Here is an 18582-nt window from a genome sequence, read left to right on the forward strand (position 1 = left end):
TCGAAGCCATGTTGTTATGCGTAAAGAGAATGTTAGCAGGAATTGCCAACTACCAACTGAACGAAGCCTTGTTATCCGTAAAGCTCTCGAGATAATCACCAGTAGGTGGTAGCACACTAACTGTAAGTCTGTAAATGTGGAATGCGGCGAACAGCTGTAGACGACGATAATATTAACACATTTTAATGAAAATATCGATAATAACAACGTAGATATTGATTATAATACTAGCAGTAGTAATTGCGGTGATGGTAAGTGTGATAATGATAAATAATTATAATACTTTGTTTTTTAATAGGTTATTAGGATAACACCGAATGTTAGGCTAGGCTACATCTACGTGACATTTCAAGTATAATTTCGGCCAAAATTCTTAAATTTTGAGCCTACATTATGTACATAGGACGCAGGGGGATTTTTTAGGCCATTTTTTTTTTTTTTTAAAAGTGCATCTTATACGCCGTCAAATATGGTATTTCCCTCCTGAAGATGAGTAACATCGGAACGTTACTCACCCAATGCAGTAGCAGAGAAAAAGCAATAATTAGAAAAATAGAGGAGGCTCTATACAAATTAAATGCAGCTGATGCAGCTAATAATAATAATAATAATAATAATAATAATAATAATAATAATGAAACAAACAAAAACTTCTTTCAGTTTTCTTCTGAAGATGAAAAGAGAAACCCACAAGATTCTTGTGTATAACTTGTTTACTGGTAAATATTTACATATTACTTTGATCTTGAGCACTTTCAGGTCCTAACTGTGACCCTTTTTCAAGAGATGAGGTAGTCAGGATGGTTCAAGGCCCAGCAATCTTCTGGAACTTCTTCTCCCTGTGCTGTCATTTATATGATGGCTGTCCTGGTTTCCATTCTCTTGAGAGTTGTTAATCTCCTCCTGTCGGTTTGATATCCTGATCTGATGGTCAGTGGTATTAATCCTTGTGGTATGTGAGTAGTCATCATTGGTCTGTTGGGCAGGAGACCTAACCTCCAGGTCAGAAGGGTCGATCTTAGCTTCTTTTAATATTAAAGATCGGCTTTTGGGATCTTCTGAGGTGAATCCTTTGTTTCCTTCTGAGGGATAGCTCCTCTCTCCAGGGCCTTTATAGCTTCAGAAGTTACGGCTTTCTCTTCCTAGATGGCGTTGTGATCACTGCCTACGTGGAAATTGCAGGCAGCATGGTTCCAATTTCAAAATGGCAGAATGCATGTGGTCAGCCTGCCAGCTGGCCTGCCTTGGCGACGATTAGCTCTGGTCGGATCCGCACCTGGAATTAAGGGATTCCCAACATCACTTTGGACAAGAAAGGGATTTCCCCAAAAAGGCAGTGGTGAGAGTTTTAAGGGTGAATTGGCAGCATGGTTCCAATTTCTAAATGGCAGAATGCACGTGATCAGCCTGCCAGCTGGCCTGCCTCAGTGACAATTATCTCTGGTCAGGTCCGCACCTGGATTTAAGTGATTTCCGACAGCACTTTGGACAAGAAAGGGATTTTCCCCCCAAAAAGGCAGTGATGAGAGTTTTAGTGGACTCTCTCTTGTCTGATTCTAAAAACAGAGTGTTAACGGGGTCAATGTTTGCTCCCCTTTGAGCAGCGTACTTTATAAAGTCCATAAAACTAGGGCATTCTGAATTCTTAAGGAAGCTGACACAGTCTTGGTTTGTACTATTTGGGTCAGTCTGAGATTGGGAATCCGATGACTCTGCAACCCGAGTTCCTGAAGTAGAGGGAACCAGTTGCTCTTCGGCCAATAAGGGGCTACCAGGGCCAGTTGACCTTTGAATGACCTGAGTTTGTGCAGTACTTTCAACAGCAAGTTTATTGGGGGAAACAGGTAAATCTTCTCCCAACTGTTCCAGTCTATGGTCATTGCGTCCGTGGCATAAGCCTGAGGGTCAGGTTCGGGGCCACATAACAGGAAGCTTGAAGTTGCTCTCCGTCGAACAGATCCACTTGGAGACCGGAACCCGGCAAATCAATTGAAAGACTCTCCGTCCAGGAACACTCCGTCTCCAACGGAGTGGTTCTGAACAGGAATCCGCCACCACGTTCCGTATCCCGCTAGGTGGGTGGCTGACAGATGCCAGCTGTGCTTGTTCGCCAGGAGAAATGGCTACCATAACCTGGTTTACGCGACCTGATTTGGAGCCGCCCTGTTGATGCAATGAACTACCACGGCGCTGTCCAACACCAGTCTGATATGAATCCGGCTGGGGCGGATTTTCTTTAAGGTTAGAAATACCGCCATAGCTTCCAAGGTGTTTATATGGAACCGTTGAAACATTGTAGACCACGTTCCTTGTACTTTTTGTTTTGGCGAATACCCTCCCCAGCCACTTAATGAGGCGTCTGTGTGAACCACCAGCGCGGAGGAGGGAACTGAAGCGGGACTGTCTTGGACAGGCCGCTGACTGTGGACCAAGGCCAGCAGTCTCGCCTTTAAAACTCCGGGATGGAGGAGACCTTGTCTCTGGGCCCTGACATTGGCTTGTGCGACTCCGCCACACTCTGTTTATGTCCTTTAATTTGCTTTTAAGAGCAGGTCCGTCACTGAGGCAAATTGAAGGGAACTGAGGATTCTTTCTTGGGCCCGGCGGGATGCTGCTTTGTCTCTCAAGAATTTCCTGGTAAGAGAAGCTATCTCCTTCCGCTTGGCGGCGGAAGGGATAACGTGTCGAGGACAGATCCCACTGGAGACCAGCCATTGAAACCGGGACTCGAGTCAGGCGGGACTTCTCTCTGTTCAGTTGAAAAGCCTAACGACTCCAGGAAGTTGATGACCGTGGCCGTGGCCTTCCGGCATTCTAGAACTGTTGGTGCCCAAATTATCCAATCGTCTAGCACGCTGCTAGGGATATCCTCGGGACCGAGTTGCTGTACTACCGTGTCCGCCAGCTTTGTAAATATTCTGGGGCAATATTTGGACCGAAAGGCATGACCCTGAAGGAGTAGGCTTGTTTCCCGAGTCTGAAACCCAGGAACGGAGAGAAGTTCCGCGCAACCGGGACGTGATAGTAAGCGTCTGAAAGATCGATAGAGGTGGTGACGGCTCCACGCGGAAGTAGTGTCCATTACCTGCGCTACCGTAAGCATGCGAAATTTGTCGCATTTTATATAATGATTTAGACGCGACAGATCCAGAATCACTCTTTGCTGACTGGAGTCTTTCTTGGAACAGTGAACAACCTGCCTTGAAATTTGAGTGCCTTACTTTCTTTATTGCTCGCTTGTTGAGCAGTTCTGCCACATAGTCCTGTAGGACTCTGGAGGGTGGCTGGTAAAACCTGATAAGGGGAGGGGGGTCCTTGGTCCAGCTCCAACCCAGACCTTTGGACACAATGCTGTGTGCCCAAGGACTGAAGGACCACTGGTCTCTGAACCAGTAAAGACGACCACCTACCTGACTGTTCTCAGTGGGAGGAAGCGGGTTTGTTTCCTCTACCACGTCCAGGTTTACCTCTTGGGGCGGTGTTAGCCTTGCCTCTGTAAGGGGTCCGACCTCTTCCCCCCCTTGCACTCCTATTAAGGCCATGAAAGAACCCACGGCCCTCATAGGTAGGATTGTACACCGGTGAGGCGACGTCTGAGAGGGTGCAGCAAGGGATTGAGCTGGTTGGACCAGCACGTATTGTTGGGGATGAGCCTTAGAGGTGGAGGGCTGAGCTACTGCCGAGACCGGGACAGCTTGAACAACCGTCTGATGATGAGGCCTCTTGTGTCTCCTGAACCGTTTTACAGACTTAGCCTGGGAGCCGCCAGATTCTGGGGTCTTGCGCTTGTAAGCTGAGATACTAACGAGGCGAAGACTTTGGTTGGCTCTAGTAGCCTCGCTCAGCACACTGGCTACGTCTTCCTCTGGGAAAAGGATAGGGTCCCAGATAGAGCTCTTCATGAGCTTGTTAGGCTCATGACGTATGGTGGCTTCAGCAAAGATGAATCTCCTACATTCCAGCTTAGCCACCATAAAGTCAAACAGGTCTGTCTGAAACCCTGCTAACAGGGATTTAGCCAGAACCTGGAAGAAGGGCTCATCTGCACAGGAGACGGCAGTCACTTCTGTGAGGCAGACGGAGTTCAAGGACCGGCCTAGCCTAGTCCGGGCCTCAAATTCTGCCTTCAGCAAGGCTTCCGGGAGCTTAGGCTGCTGCTCTGAACTGAGTAGACGCACAGTAAGCGTCCAGCTTTCCCACAGTAAAGGTGGACGGGCGTCTCTCAGAACTCCTCACCCCTGGGAATACCAGGGATGTGGAGTCTGTCTCCTTAATTGAGGCAAAGGGTTGCCTTCAAAGCATGCTCGGAGCCGTGCCAGAGCCACTTTGTTTATGCACGGAGTAGGCAACTTATCACCTAGGGCAAACATGGTGTAGTTGCCCTTGAAAGGTGTAAGCTTGGTGTTCTCTGCCTGCCACTCCGTAAGAGTGCGCAGGAGAGTCGACTGAGCTTGGTCCCTAGGGAAGATCACCGTCTCTCTAGGGACCTTGTCCGAGCGTACCCAGGCTTCCTCCGTCAGCCTAACGAAGCCTGGGTAAGGAGGCAGGAAATCGGGAGGGAAAAACTCTAGTTCCTCTAAACGTCTCGTGCCAAGACCCTCAACTGTCAATGCATCTTCGTGCCGAATGGCATGAAGGGCAAAACGCCAAGGGTTCCCGACATCGAAGGGAGGGAGATCAGCCGTGTCAGGGATATCATACTGCGGTTCGGCTCCACCGGGGCGAGCCATTCCCGCCAGTATGTTGTCATGGCTGTGAAGCTTCTCAGATATTTGGGAGAGCTTTGACTCGACCTCCGCCGAGAACCTCTCAAAAAGCGAGTTCGCAAACGCCTCAGGGTCAAAGGCAGGCTGGCGAGGAGGGCTTGGTCTTGGTGCCCTCTTACTCGCGCCTTTGCCCGAGGTTCCAGGTTTGCTCCCGGAGGCTACAGGTACCTGGACCTTAGCCTTCGACGGAGGAAAGGAGATGCTTTCCTGGAAGACGAGGACTTAAAGCCCTTCGCCTTCCATGAAGTCTTCAGCTTCAACAGGGACAGCTGATGGAGCCCTGTCACCCAAGGTGGAAGACTTAACAAAGCCTGAAAAAGAAGATACAGAGGAAGATGGGGAATCAAAAGGGCGCCCGCCCCGCAGCCTCACTTACCTTGCTACCTACCACTTGGTCGGCTCTGTATTCATCGGTTCCAGGTCCAAGTCTAAAGCGGCTTCTCGTCCTCTGACACCTCCGCATAAGGATGTCCTCTTGGGGTGGCTGGGTTGCATCCCGGATCTGCTGGATGATGGGGTTGGCCAACTCCTCGGGAACCGCAGCAGCAACCCGGGCGCTCAAGTAAAGCAAGTCCATAACCAGGCGTCGAGGACATAAGGCTTCCCCCGACGGTACATTTCTTCGAACCCAGCCACCCAGGCGCGGAGAGACTCAAGGAAGTCTTCTTAGAGGACTCGTCCCCGCCTGGAAGAGAACAGACAATTAGGGTTGAACGGGAATATAAACCCGAAAACAATATAAGCACTACACAGATATGAGGGACGTAAGAAATGAGAAGCTGTATCTTACCGACTCGTCCTGGATGCTAGCGCATAGAGCGAAGCAAACCTCACAACCGTCGGGGCGCCAAACAATAAGGTCATCCAACTGGACCGCACAACCAGCGTAGGTCCGGCACACCACATGTCCATACGGTTGCTGGAGGGAAGTGGTGCACCCCGGCTCCTCACAACGAACAGTCTGTAAGTGTAAAAAAGTACATGAACCTACCACTCTAAGCAACCTAAAGCTGGAAGGGCAGGGTAATTCAACCTACTACCGGAATGCTCCGGCGGAGAGAAAAACCCCTCGTCAGAGACGAGACCAGCAAGCCATAAATTAAACAAAGTGGAAGGCAAGATACTTCCGGTCACCGGAATACTCCGGCGGAACGGAAGGTTTGAGACAACAGGGACCTACCACAAGGGCTGCCAGCAATAAAGACGGCGGAACCCCAGGGCAGAACACCGGACTCAATAAAAACATATAAAATAAGTGTGGTGGCGGAGTGAGAAGCTCACTCCACCAGATAATATAAATATATATAAGATACAAGTGATGGTAATAATGAAAAAATCATATCCGGAGACCGGAGGTATCCCTCTCTCTCTCTCTCCCCCAATCCCGAATCTCCCCGCCAGAAAAACTAAAGGTGGGTGAGGCGACCTTCATCGCAAGGCTAAGTATAATATAAGCCGGAGTAGGTGCCAACAACCCAACCAAAGCAAATCGACGGAGAGTGGTCGAGAACAAGAGAAAGAATGTTCGAAACCCGCTCGATCTTGGAGAGTGGCAAACGAAACATCAAAACAAACTCAGCTGCCCCAGGACTAGTTCTGGGAGGGAACGAATCTCTCCACCAGAGGTAGTCCCCAACTGGAGAAAACGCCTCTAGCGTCACCCGCAGACGAGAATAGGCAAGAGCTGGCCTGAGATGAAGGGGGAGGGAGGTTGGTTTCTCCTAGGGAAGAGGAGTAGGCTAAGATAGGCAAAAACAGGAGACAAGGGAAAGTAATTCACCCACTCGACTGCAATCACACGCCACGCCAAGAAAATAATACTAGCTATGGCAGGACAAGCCTACTCCTGAGGAAAGGGATGCGACCAAGGACTCAACACACCGACTCCTGCCTAGACAAAGCCTAGGTTAACGCCCGTGCTTAGGCATGGCCTAGGCTAACGGAAGGAGTAAGGGAAGGGTGGGGGAGGAAATAACAGGGAGAGAAATTCTGTGCCGAAAACCAACCAGGACCGAAAGAGAGGGGGAAAAAAGGCAATATAGCCTAGAGGAGGCACACCCAATGAACTCTACTCCTTCGAAAAGAAGGGGGAGGACAAAGGGGTCTCACTCTGCCACCCAAAATCGGCCACTAGAGGAAACAGCAACAAAACTCCCTCAACCTGATGATCCACCCCACGCCTAACCTACGAGGAGGGCGGGAGGTCAAGGAAGCAATACGAGCCTAACAATATGAAAGGCAAGGGAGAAACCCACACACAATACAATATAAAAACCATCACAAATAAACACAATATACATAAAATATATATATATATATACCCAGAATAATGTGCTTATGCGAGGTGCGTAGCCTAGCTCCGAGGAGCGGCCAGACAATCGAGCTGACGCTACCCGGAAGGAACAAGGCAACAATAAGTATAGCACCAATGCAAATATATAATAATAATGGTAAATAAGTAAGACCAACATGGGAACTCATCCCGGAGGGGAAACCTAAGCGGGGAATGACGGGAACCCTATAGAGGAACCCAGTCATGGGGTCAGTCATACTAAACAAAACTCCAATAAAACACCCACCCAGTGAAACACCGCCAGGAAGAGATCCAGGGGGAAAAGATAAGTAATATAACGACAAGGAGACAACCCGAACAGAATAAACTGATAGGTTAACCTCACGGTCGACATGGCTGGCTGGGGGACGCCGTGGTGTCATAACAACAATCTCATAAATGTGAAATACGGACTGATGCAGCCACACTTATCGAAAAAACCCCACAATAAGATGGTACTTAACTTAGAGATGGTGAAACTGCTAGAAGACATGGCGAAAAAGCAGGAAAACACCCAAAATAACACAGGCACAAAAATTCTAGTGATGACGATCATGTGCTAGAAAATGGAATGAATGTAGGTGGCGCTGGTGTCGCCGGCCTGGCGGACGCCTGTGCGTGGGGGCTGTAACGGCTCACCGCTCTCTTCGAGGGGTTTTGACATGGGGATATCTATTGAGTGTAGCTCTGTGGTTGTGATCCTTTCACTCACCCTTGGTTATACCAGTCTTCTTTAGGAAGACAGCTCGATCTGGGGGTAGTAACCCCAGCATTCCTAAAGCTCTTTTTCTCTGGTATATCTAGCATTTTATACCTAGAAATTCATGTTAGTATGGAATTTCACCGGCTGACACGGGGCTGGACTCAGAAAATCTTATTATTTGTCAATAATTGGTATACACCTCCAGCCCTCTTCCAATATCTTTCTTCCAGGAAGAAGGAGCCTATTGATTGTGCTTGTAAGACACTAAAATGGTACAAGAAACTTTTTTTCACATGTTAGATGTCAAAATGTTGGATGCACAAATACTGTCTATGCTCAAGAACCATACAGAAATGTACACTGCCAGATTTCATAATTGAAGTGATACGCCAGCTGTTAGAAGATAATGCTGTTGACCGCCCCTCACCAGGTCATCGCTCTGCTGCTGGAGATCCAACCCAACTTTCTGCACACCATTTCATTCGTACGATGCCAGTGCCACTAGGTGCCAAAAATCAGGGAGTACAAAGGGCTTGCTATGTCTGCCGACATAGAAATCATCGACCCCAGCAGAGAGAAGACACTTGTTTCGACTGCCATGAATGTGATATGCCACTATGTGTGGAACTATGTTTTGAAGAATATCACACACTCTTAGAAATTTGTAAAAGTGATAGAGAAAAAAGAAAATGTAGTTTGTAAGTTGTATTACTGAATAAAAAGTAAAATAAATTTATTTCTAATTTCAATTTTGTAAGAGAAATTTATATAATGAATTGTTCATGTTAGTGGAAAAAAAATGGTGTATTAGGGGTCCTATAACGGGAGGTATGGAGAGTAAAAAAATAAGAGCAGAAAAAAAAAAGCAAAAATGGACAACACCACCACAAGGATATGTCTCAGCAGCTAGCTGGAGGATACACCCCTAATGCAAACTTCTGGTTTTGGACCTTTAAATGTGGTTGTGTGCCTTTTAAATGCTATTTTCTTTCTTTTGGGACCATTTGGCATTGATTAAGCCAAGAAAATAATTTTCAATTTTTTTGTAACCTGAGGGAGTAAACCTTGTTTACAAGTATGTAGCCTCTTACGGGTGAAACACATCAGCGGTCTGTAAAATTGAAAAATGCATATTAATTCACTTAATTCAAAATAAAAGCTAAATTAAATATAGTAGTTACATTCTTTAAAATTAAAAAAATTTATAAAAGACAAAAAGAGCAAAGAACTTTTTAAGCCAACCTGATCACAAGAAAGGAAAAGACGAAGTAAGACCACAAGCTCACACATGCCCAGAGAATGCTTAGGCCAAGTGCAAAGGAGAAGAAGACACGGAGTTTAGAAGAGGTGCGTGATGTTTAATAAGCAAAGATTCAAGGGTCATTAAGTAGACAGATTGTTTCGTAGTTCCAATTATGGAAAAATGTTTTTTATCAATACTAATCTTGCATTTAACACTATGATTTCTAATAATACTGGAAAATTCTTGGTTAGTAATTCGTGAGCCAGTTCTGTAGCTCAAACCTAAGTGGCTGTAATAATGGACCTGCAACACTCTCTTTGATAAGCCAACATAATTACCAAGACATCTTGGGCGTTCAAATTTGTAAATGATGTTGGACTTCATAAAGGTCTGTAGCTTGCCCTTATAATTAAAAAGGCCACCAATCTTTTGTGGATTCATAGGTATCAGATTCAGTTTTAGAAACCCAGACCCTTCTATGATTTGTTTAACTTTGTATCTGAGAAGGTCAGAGTAAGTGTATGGTATTGTGGTGCACATAGCCAATATAGGAACATTAAAGGTGTGTAAATACATATACAGGCAGTCCCTTGTTTACGACAGGTCCGGCTTACGACGTTCTGAGGTTACTACGCTTTTCAAATATATTCATCAGAAATTATTTCCCGGTTTACGACGCATGTTCCAGGGTTACGACGCGTCGTACGCCGATCCGACGGAAGAAATATGGCTCCAAAACGACAGGATAATAAAAATTTGGAGGTTTTTTTGATGAAAAACTCAATAAAAATGCAGTTTACATCGTTTTCAATGCACCTAAAGCATTAAAAGTAAGGTTTTCTTAGGATTTTGACGATTTTCGACGATTTTTCAGTTTACGACGATTTTTGGTTTACGACGCGGCGTAAAAACAGAATCCCCGTATAGGGCAGGGTCCCGTGATTGTGACAATCTCACCCTTTACCATATACGACTCCATTTCTTGGAGCTCGCTCTGGTTTTAAGGCACCTAGCTTTACATTTAGCTTTTCTCTGGTATCTAGCAAATATTTTAGAATTACCTAGAAATAAGTGCTGAATGGATTATTTCACCAATTGACACGGGCCCTCCCCAGAAATAGATTTTTCCTTTGTCAAAATCCTTTATATATATATATATATATATATATATATATATATATAAATATATATATATATATAATATATATATATATTTATATATATATATATATATATATATATATATATATATATATATATATATATATATATATATATATATATATATATATATATATATATATATAATATATATATATATATACACTGTATATATAAAATCTCCTGTCCTTGCTCTAACCTGTCTTTTTTTCATCCTTTAGGATATTAAACTGCCATAGAGACAACACATTTTTCTCAGACATCTCTTCTTTGTAAGCTGTCACAATTAGACTTGGGATTGAAGTTTTGATAGTCCCCCTCAGACCTGAGTAATATCAATGTTAAGTACACATGTTAACCCATTCCTGTCCAATTGACGTAATATTACGCAACAACCCCCTACCCCCCCTTCTTTTCTGACTGACGTAATTTTACGTAAAATTTACCGACATTTTTTCGTACGTGTGGTAGGGTAAATTTTTATTTTCGGACAGTTGGTGGTTTCCATAGGCTAAAGCATACCTTGGACCGTGTAACTCCAGGCATCGTCACGCCAGGCAAGCAGTCCCTATACTGCACATGCGCAATTCCTGGCATAGTAAATTTCTCACAATGAAATCAGCTGATCCTACCCACGTTTCTCTCTCGTATCTTACATTTTTTTATAAAATGTAGGATTACGGTTGAAACACTCTGTTTGGTATCCTCTATTTTCTATAAATTTTTAGTTCCTCTACTGTGCATCAGCAAATCCATGGCGTAGTAAAATTCTCACAATGACATCAGCTGATCGCACACTTAGGCCTGGCAGGCCACACTTCTGTCAGAGACCATGCGTACGAGGTTGGGTAAACACGTGTGGCTGTTTACATACAGCGGCGTCAATCAAGAACAGTTTCAACATGCTTTACGCCAAGTTTTTACAGTAAAACTAGCGGAAATTCGTTAGTGCATCACATAAGAGACGTCTGGAATTTAGGCAGGGCTCTGAATCTCATTTTCATTATCATATATATATCGATATTTAGAATTTTTGTTGGCTTTCTCATAAAAAATAATTCGTTCACTAACTGTTATAGCTTTTGACCACTACGACGATAATGTTAACAACGGTAACATTTTTTCGTTTCGAACAGCTTATAACGTCAAAATGAAACTGTTGCTGTTACCAAAACCATTTTCTTGACTCTCACTTTATTCCTCAACCTTTCCTCTACATTTTTGTATATTTACAAAGTAATTTCTATGAAAAATCCGAGGTAGGGCTCTTCAAAAAAATGTCTAGATAATTCTCACCATTATGCCTGGCAGCGCTCTGTTTTTCTTACCCACTTTTCTATCAATTTTTCACCAACTGGACTTATTCGTTTTTCAATTTTTATATGTTGATATTTAGAAAATTTTCTTGGCTTTCTCATGAAAAATAATTCATTCGCCTAACTGTTATAGTTTTGAGCTCACGAACAATAATGTTGACAACGGTAACTTTTTTCGTTTCGATCAATTATAACGTCAAAATGAAACTGTTGCCGTTACTGCCATTTTCTTGACTTTCCCTTTATTCTTCAACTTTTCCTCTACTTTTTCGTATATTTACAAAGTAATTTCTATGAAAAATAACCGAGATAGGGCTCTTCAAAAAATTTTTCTAGCGATAATTCTCACCATAGGCGGGCAGAGCGCTCTGTTTCTCACCCTCTTTTCTATCAATTTTTCACCAACTGGACTTATTTGTTTTCCATTGTTTTATATGTCAATATTTAGGGAATTTTATTGGCTTTCTCATAAAAAATAATTCATTCGCCTAACTGTTATAGTTTTGAGCTACGAGCAATAATGTTGACAACGGTAACTTTTTCGTTTCGATCAATTTATAACGTCAAAATGAAACTGTTGCCGTTACTAAAGCCATTTTCGTGACTTTCTCTTTATTCTTCAACTTTTCCTCTACTTTTCGTATATTTACAAGGTAATTTCTATGAAAAATAACCGAGATAGGGCTCTTCAAAATATTTTTCTAGATAATTCTCACCATAGGCGGGCAGACGCTCTGTTTCTCACCATCTTTTCTATCAATTTTTCACCAACTAGACTTATTCGTTTTCCATTGTTTTATATGTCAATATTTAGGAATTTTATTGGCTTTCTCATAAAAAATAATTCATTCGTCTGACTTTCATAGTTTTTGGGTTACGAACGAAAATATAAAAATAAGTAAAAATTTTATCTTTTTTGTTAAATAACTCACATTTTTCGTATTTAGAGGGCTGGGACTCTTATTCTGACTATTCCACCATAAAATATAAACATTTAGAAAAAAGGACAGCAAAATGAACGTTGTTGGCATAAAATTTCTATTTTTGCTGAATTTTCAAATAATTATTTTTCACACTGTCAAGCGCTCCCAGACACATCGGGGCTCATGTACCCTCAGTGATGTGATAACTATACAGATATGAAAGGGTTAACATTACTTTGTTTTGTGTTAAGAATTTTTTATATTATAAATACCTAATTTTCTTTTTTAATTAAATCTTTCATAAATTATTTTAGGTGATTATGAAAGTTCAGCATCGAGGCCATGGAGCACCAGGTAGAGAACCTCTTATAACAGAAGACCAGCAGAAAGAGTTGATGATTAAAGAATTTAAAAGACGTGAAGAATTGAAGGTATGGAGCATTGAAAATATTTGTATGCTTCTGATTTTTTTAGTAGGTCAGCTCACATACAGGTATATGCAGCATTTAAGTGATTTGGGAGATTCAGGATACAAAAAAAGTAAGTGTAGTTTTGATGTGTGCCATCTGTACGAGTTTGTATGTATGATTATTAACTTATGTTTAAGGGATGAAATGTTGTGTGGCTAGTATGTTGGATTTTGTAAATGTAGAGTTGGTTTTGAAGTTTGTAATGTACCATTTGCAGTTTGATAGTTACATAGTATGATTAAGACCTTAAATTTAAAGGATGCAGTAGAGTAATAGGAAATCCTTTTATGGCACATGATCATAAGCCCTTCTAAGGAAGGATATCTTTTTGGGAATATACCTCTTTATTACATTATAAACTAGAAAGCTTTTAATCTCGAGTGTACTGTATAATGGGTATAATGGTGTGTGAATAGTGAATTTGTAAGACTTTACATATCATTTAGGGTTGGACTTGAGTACATAATGTAGTGTTACCCATTATGACCAAGTTTCTTTAGTGTAGAGAATAAATACACAAGGTGTATCATATTTCCTGGCACTAAAGGTGCTCCAGCCTCAAGGACACCCTCCAGTTTGACCTGTAAGTCAAGGGAAAAAAATGAGAAGCAAAAATGTCTTAGCACATTCACCTACCATACCAGGACATTTTTTGGGAGGCTTTAAGAAATTTCAATTATCCTGGCTGCTTATAATCTGGATTTTATCTCTTATAATTAGCCTATTGGTAGGTACCAAAGCTGGAGGTCCTTTTTCTTCAGGATACTCAAGTGTGTTTATACTACCCATTACTTGATGATAGCCTTAAATGTACTTCAGCTCATTTTTCAGACGTGCTCAATTAGAAGTAGTTCTTCCAACTTGTTGTTCTTCGCTGAGAGAAGTTCTCTCTGTCTTGGGCTTTCAAGGCTATAGAACTACCCTTTGCTAAGTCCTTTGGTAGAAAGGGGTTGATGTCGTCCTCATGGAGATCTCTGTGCTCCTGAGAAGCTTCGAATAGTCTTTCTCACCCAGGGAACTCAGGCCCCCAGAAGAGGATGTGACTCACATTTTGAAGAGCCTAACATGCACTCCATATGAGCCCTTGAGATAGTCGTTGGACAGGACTCTGAATCTAAAAATTGTTTTCTTGCTAGCCCTGGTGAGCTCCATGGCCTTTCCTTTGATGTTAAGCACTTGAGGGGATGGGAATATGTTACGCTCAAGTTTTTCCCAGAATTCATAGTGAAGATTCAGAATACATCGGTCCCTGATGCTCAGATTCAAGTCCTTTATTATCCCCTCCTTAGAGGACTATGTTGGTAGTGGCCAGGAGGAAATGCCACTGTGTCCACTACTATCTGAAGAAAACTCAACATCTCAGGCCTGAGTGTCGATGCCTGTTCATTAGTACTGGCTCAGTCAAGAAAGAGGTGTCCAATCTCTTTTGGCTTCGTGAGACTGCCAATGCCAAGGAAGACAGGAGTATGGTCCAGGCAAGAGTTCAAAAGGTGAGGGGCATTGCCCCTTCCCTGGCATATTCTGAAAGAACCTGACAGTTTACCAAGTACCATGAGGAGGTGTGGTCACACCAGACCATATTCACCTTGTTTTACCTTCAGGACATTGCCCACAAGTCCTTGGACACATTTTCTTTGGGCCCTTTGGTGGCTGCCCAATAAGTGTAGCTCACCCGGCTCCCCTAAGTGGCAGGTAGCATCTCATCTAAGGTATTTGGTAAGAAAGCGAGGGTGTGCATGTGAGTAAGCTCTCCTCCCTTCTTCTCCTTCACCTTCCTCTATCATAGAGAGAGAATAAAGAACTGAGATATGCTTACACTGGTAAACAAACAAATCAAGAAACAGCTGTTTTGTGATTTTGAGGGATTTTACTTTAACATATATGTTAGTTTACCTTAGTTTACCTGTTTTATATATATGTACAAAAATAGAAATAATAATTCCATTTACACATTCATTGCTTTTAGCAACAAAAAAAATTATTTTCTTAGTTCTTTCACTAGTAGGCTCAATCAGCTGATTCTAAGAACATAAACATTATAAATGGCCGGACGATTTTTTTTATACATATTACGATGATGATATGTTGGTATAATAATACAGAGTAAATGGATTCCTTAAGTAAATACAGTCATACCCCAAACTTACACAAAGTTAGGTTCCAGAACCCCTCGAACAAGGCAAATTTTTGTATAAGTTTGGCACGGTCTCTAAAAATGGTAATAAATGCTCATTTCTAAAGTTTAAACACTAAATATGACCCTAATCATGATCTCAAATTATTAAGCTAACTTTTAAATGAAATGAAAGTTACTGTAATTTCATTTAAAATTATTAATACATTGCCCTAAAAAAATAAATAGTTGACATAAAAATAGAGTTGGAAGAGAAATTTCTGTCTCTCCTTCCGACATTGCCGATCTATTTTTAGAAGTCTTCTCAACCTCTTTTTAATAACTTCTTTGTTCTGCATCTCTTTCTCTTTGTTCTGAAATGCTTTTTCATGAACAAACAATGTTTTTTATTTTGACTAATACAACTCTCAGTTATCATGTCTCTCTGTTTTAGAACGTATTTGCCACACTAGCGCATTTACATTCTGTAGATGGTACAGGTAAAATTAGATCAGTTTAAACTATCTACTTTACAGGTAAAGAAGTACAGAGAAATAATAAGCTGTAAAAATGTGTGAGCACTAACTATGAACAAGAGAGAGAGAGAGATAAGGGTTGCCCTTACTTAAGAGAGTGAAATTATTTATCAGTTATTATGGAGACAGAGAGAGAATAACACAAGAGAGAGAGAGATTGTCCTTACTTGAAATATCAAGTTAAATTATTTATGAAATATTATGGAGATATAGAGAGAGAGAAATCCAGAGAGAGAGAGAGAGAAGTTATTCTTATGTTAGATATCAAAAAATGAAATTCAGTATTAAACTAACTTTTAAAATCGTTATAGTTGCTGTAATTTCATTTAAAAGTTAATAACTCTCCAGTATGGCCATAAAAAGAAATAAATGGCTGACATAAAAATATAGGAGAGTGTGAAGATTAGTATCCTATTTATCTCTCTCCCCATCCCACCGATCTATTTTTAGAAGTCTTTGCAACTTTGTTTTTAAAAACTTCTTTATTCTGCCTTTCTCTTTGTCCTGAAATGCTTTGTCTCTGTGTTTTAGAACGGCGCATTTATAGTTTGCAAATGATACAGGTAAAATTAGATCAACTTACAATTATCTACTGTACAGTTAAAGACATACAGAGAAACTGTAATACATAGGTTGCGCTAACTACGAATGAGAGAGAGAGAGAAAGAGAGAGATATAACAGTTGTCCTTACTTAAGACAGTGAAATTTTTTATGAATTATTACCGACGTAGAGAGAGAGACAGAGAGAATTACATAAGAAACCTTTGACCCGTTAATCAGCAACACTCTCCCCTCTAGTCATGTTAAATCAACATGTCTGACATCTTTGCCTTCAATCAAAGTGTTACAAAGATGAGGGAACTTATATCTGTTTGTTTAAAATATGTATCACATATGAATTGTGTAATTACAGTTATATTATTTATTATTATTATTATAATTATTATTTGAAAATTAGTACTTATTATTAGGTAAAAAAAAGGGATTTTGACAGAGGAAAAATCTATTTCTGAGGAAGGTCCCGTGTCACCCGGTGAAATTCCATTACAGCACGAATTTCTAGGTATAACCTTGCTAGATATACCAGAAAAAGAGCTTTCAGGAAAGCTGGGGTTACTACCCCCATCGATCTTCTTGGAAGCGTCGGTATAAGAAAGGGTGAGTGAATTACCACTACCACGAAACCTACTCGAAAGATCTCTCCTTATCAAAATCCCGGAACAGAGCGGTGAGCCGTTACAGCCCCCCCAAACACCCGCCAGGATGGCGACACCAGCGCCACCTACCTCATTCCATGCTAGCACTAACCCCAGACTTGGCATGTGCAAGAGGGGAGAGTACTAGGTGATACAGGGAGGGTCACGGGTGACACGGGACCTTCCTCAGAAATAGATTTTCCTCTGTCAAAATCCCTTTTCTGAGTCAGTCCCGTGTCAGCGGTGAAATCGTGATAGAGAATCATGCCAAGGCTGCAACAACCAGGAAAAAGAAATAAAGGGTAATCTGAAGAAAAGGCAAAAATTTTACCAAAATAATTTTAATTAAGCAATCTCTTTCGTGTAGCAAGAACTCTAAAACTAAGTTATATTAAATCTAAGGCACATTGAAAAACTTAATACTATGAAACAAGGGGATCCCGCACGACGGAGAAAAAAGCCCCAAAAAACCTTAAAATTACTTAAAAGCAAGGTGAAACATGAAATGTGTACAAAATAACTCTAAATATAACCTTAATACTATACACGTAAACTTAGGCTAAACACGTAAGAGACAAAATCAATTAACATTAATATATACAATTATCTGGGGTACATGGAGCCAAATAAAAAACTGTCAGTACCCCACAAAGAAAAAACAATAATGGCATATCAGATTACACTTTTTCCATTAACAGGTACAAGAAACAACTATATGAGGAGCCAGGCAGTGAGGTATAATCAACCAGGAGAATAAGCAGAAAAGTAAATGAGGCAGGCGGGCGGGGAAAGGAAAGGACAAGGATATGATTAATTAAGGTGGGGAGATGACACTTCCCACAGCTATTGTAGAAAATTTCAGGGCTTCAGGCGTTTTTAAATAGTGGCGTTTAAACACTAGAGGTGATTTCCAACCCGTAAATTTAGATAACTCCGAAAAGTCCATATTATGAAAGTAATTAATGGAAGTAGCAACTGCTCGAATATCATGAACCTTAGGGACTGAATCTGGGTTGGCCTGTTTAATAAAATATAAAATTTGTTGCCTTATAGCATTTAGTGAAAGAGTACCACCTTTCTCCCTGATAAAAGAGGACCTGACTTACTCTGTGAGTTCTTGAAAGGTAAGATTTAAGTGTATAAACTGGACATAAAGACTGGTCTTGAGGAAGGGCACCACCTTCCAAGGGGACCACCTGTCCTGTGGGTCTTCGTTCTTAGCTAAAAATCTCGGATCAGGGGAAAGGAGGACCTCCAGACGGGAGGAAGTTCACATAATTATCACCTCTAGTGAGCCGACAGCTCTGAGATTCTAGCACCTGAAGCCAAGCTAATCAAAATAAGGTCTTCCTTAACAGATCCTGATAAGAGCAATGAAAGTTATCCAGCTCTGATGCTAACTTAAGGACGTCATTGAGAAACCACGTAACAGACTGTGGGCGTGATACTGGTCTCAGACGAGCGCATGCTCTGGGGATAGATGAAAAGTAGGAATCTGTAAGGTCGATTTTAAAGCCGTAAAGAAATACTTTCTTTAATGCTGACTTGATTGTGGTAATAGTGGCCGGGCTAGGCCTTTCTCAAACAATGATCTAAAAAGAAACTCCTAAATTAGCTGTCATGATTTTGGCTTCAGATGCTTTTAGAAAGGAGGCTAATTTTTGACTGCTGAGTCATACTGTCTAATAGTAGAATCTCTTTTATCTGATTCTAAAAACAGAGTGTTGACAGGGTCAATGTTCGCTCCTTTTGAGCTGCGAACTTTACAAAGTCCATAAAACTAGGGCATTCTGAATTCTTGAGGAAGCTGACACAGTCTTGG

General features: G+C 41.6%; 1 protein-coding gene across 6 annotated transcripts in view; it reads left to right on the plus strand.

Annotated features, from left to right (window-relative positions):
• LOC136840251 (cilia- and flagella-associated protein 298) overlaps positions 1–18582 on the plus strand; it is a 297225-nt gene that overhangs the window by 103497 nt on the left and 175146 nt on the right. For all 6 annotated transcript variants that reach the window (XM_067106876.1, XM_067106878.1, XM_067106877.1 and 3 more), the window contains one exon: positions 12759–12875. In XM_067106876.1, coding sequence (XP_066962977.1) covers positions 12759–12875 — 117 coding nt within the window. The remainder of the gene's footprint in view (positions 1–12758; positions 12876–18582) is intronic.

This window comes from Macrobrachium rosenbergii, chromosome 7 (genome assembly GCF_040412425.1).
Source record: "Macrobrachium rosenbergii isolate ZJJX-2024 chromosome 7, ASM4041242v1, whole genome shotgun sequence".
NCBI classification, from domain to species: domain Eukaryota; kingdom Metazoa; phylum Arthropoda; class Malacostraca; order Decapoda; family Palaemonidae; genus Macrobrachium; species Macrobrachium rosenbergii.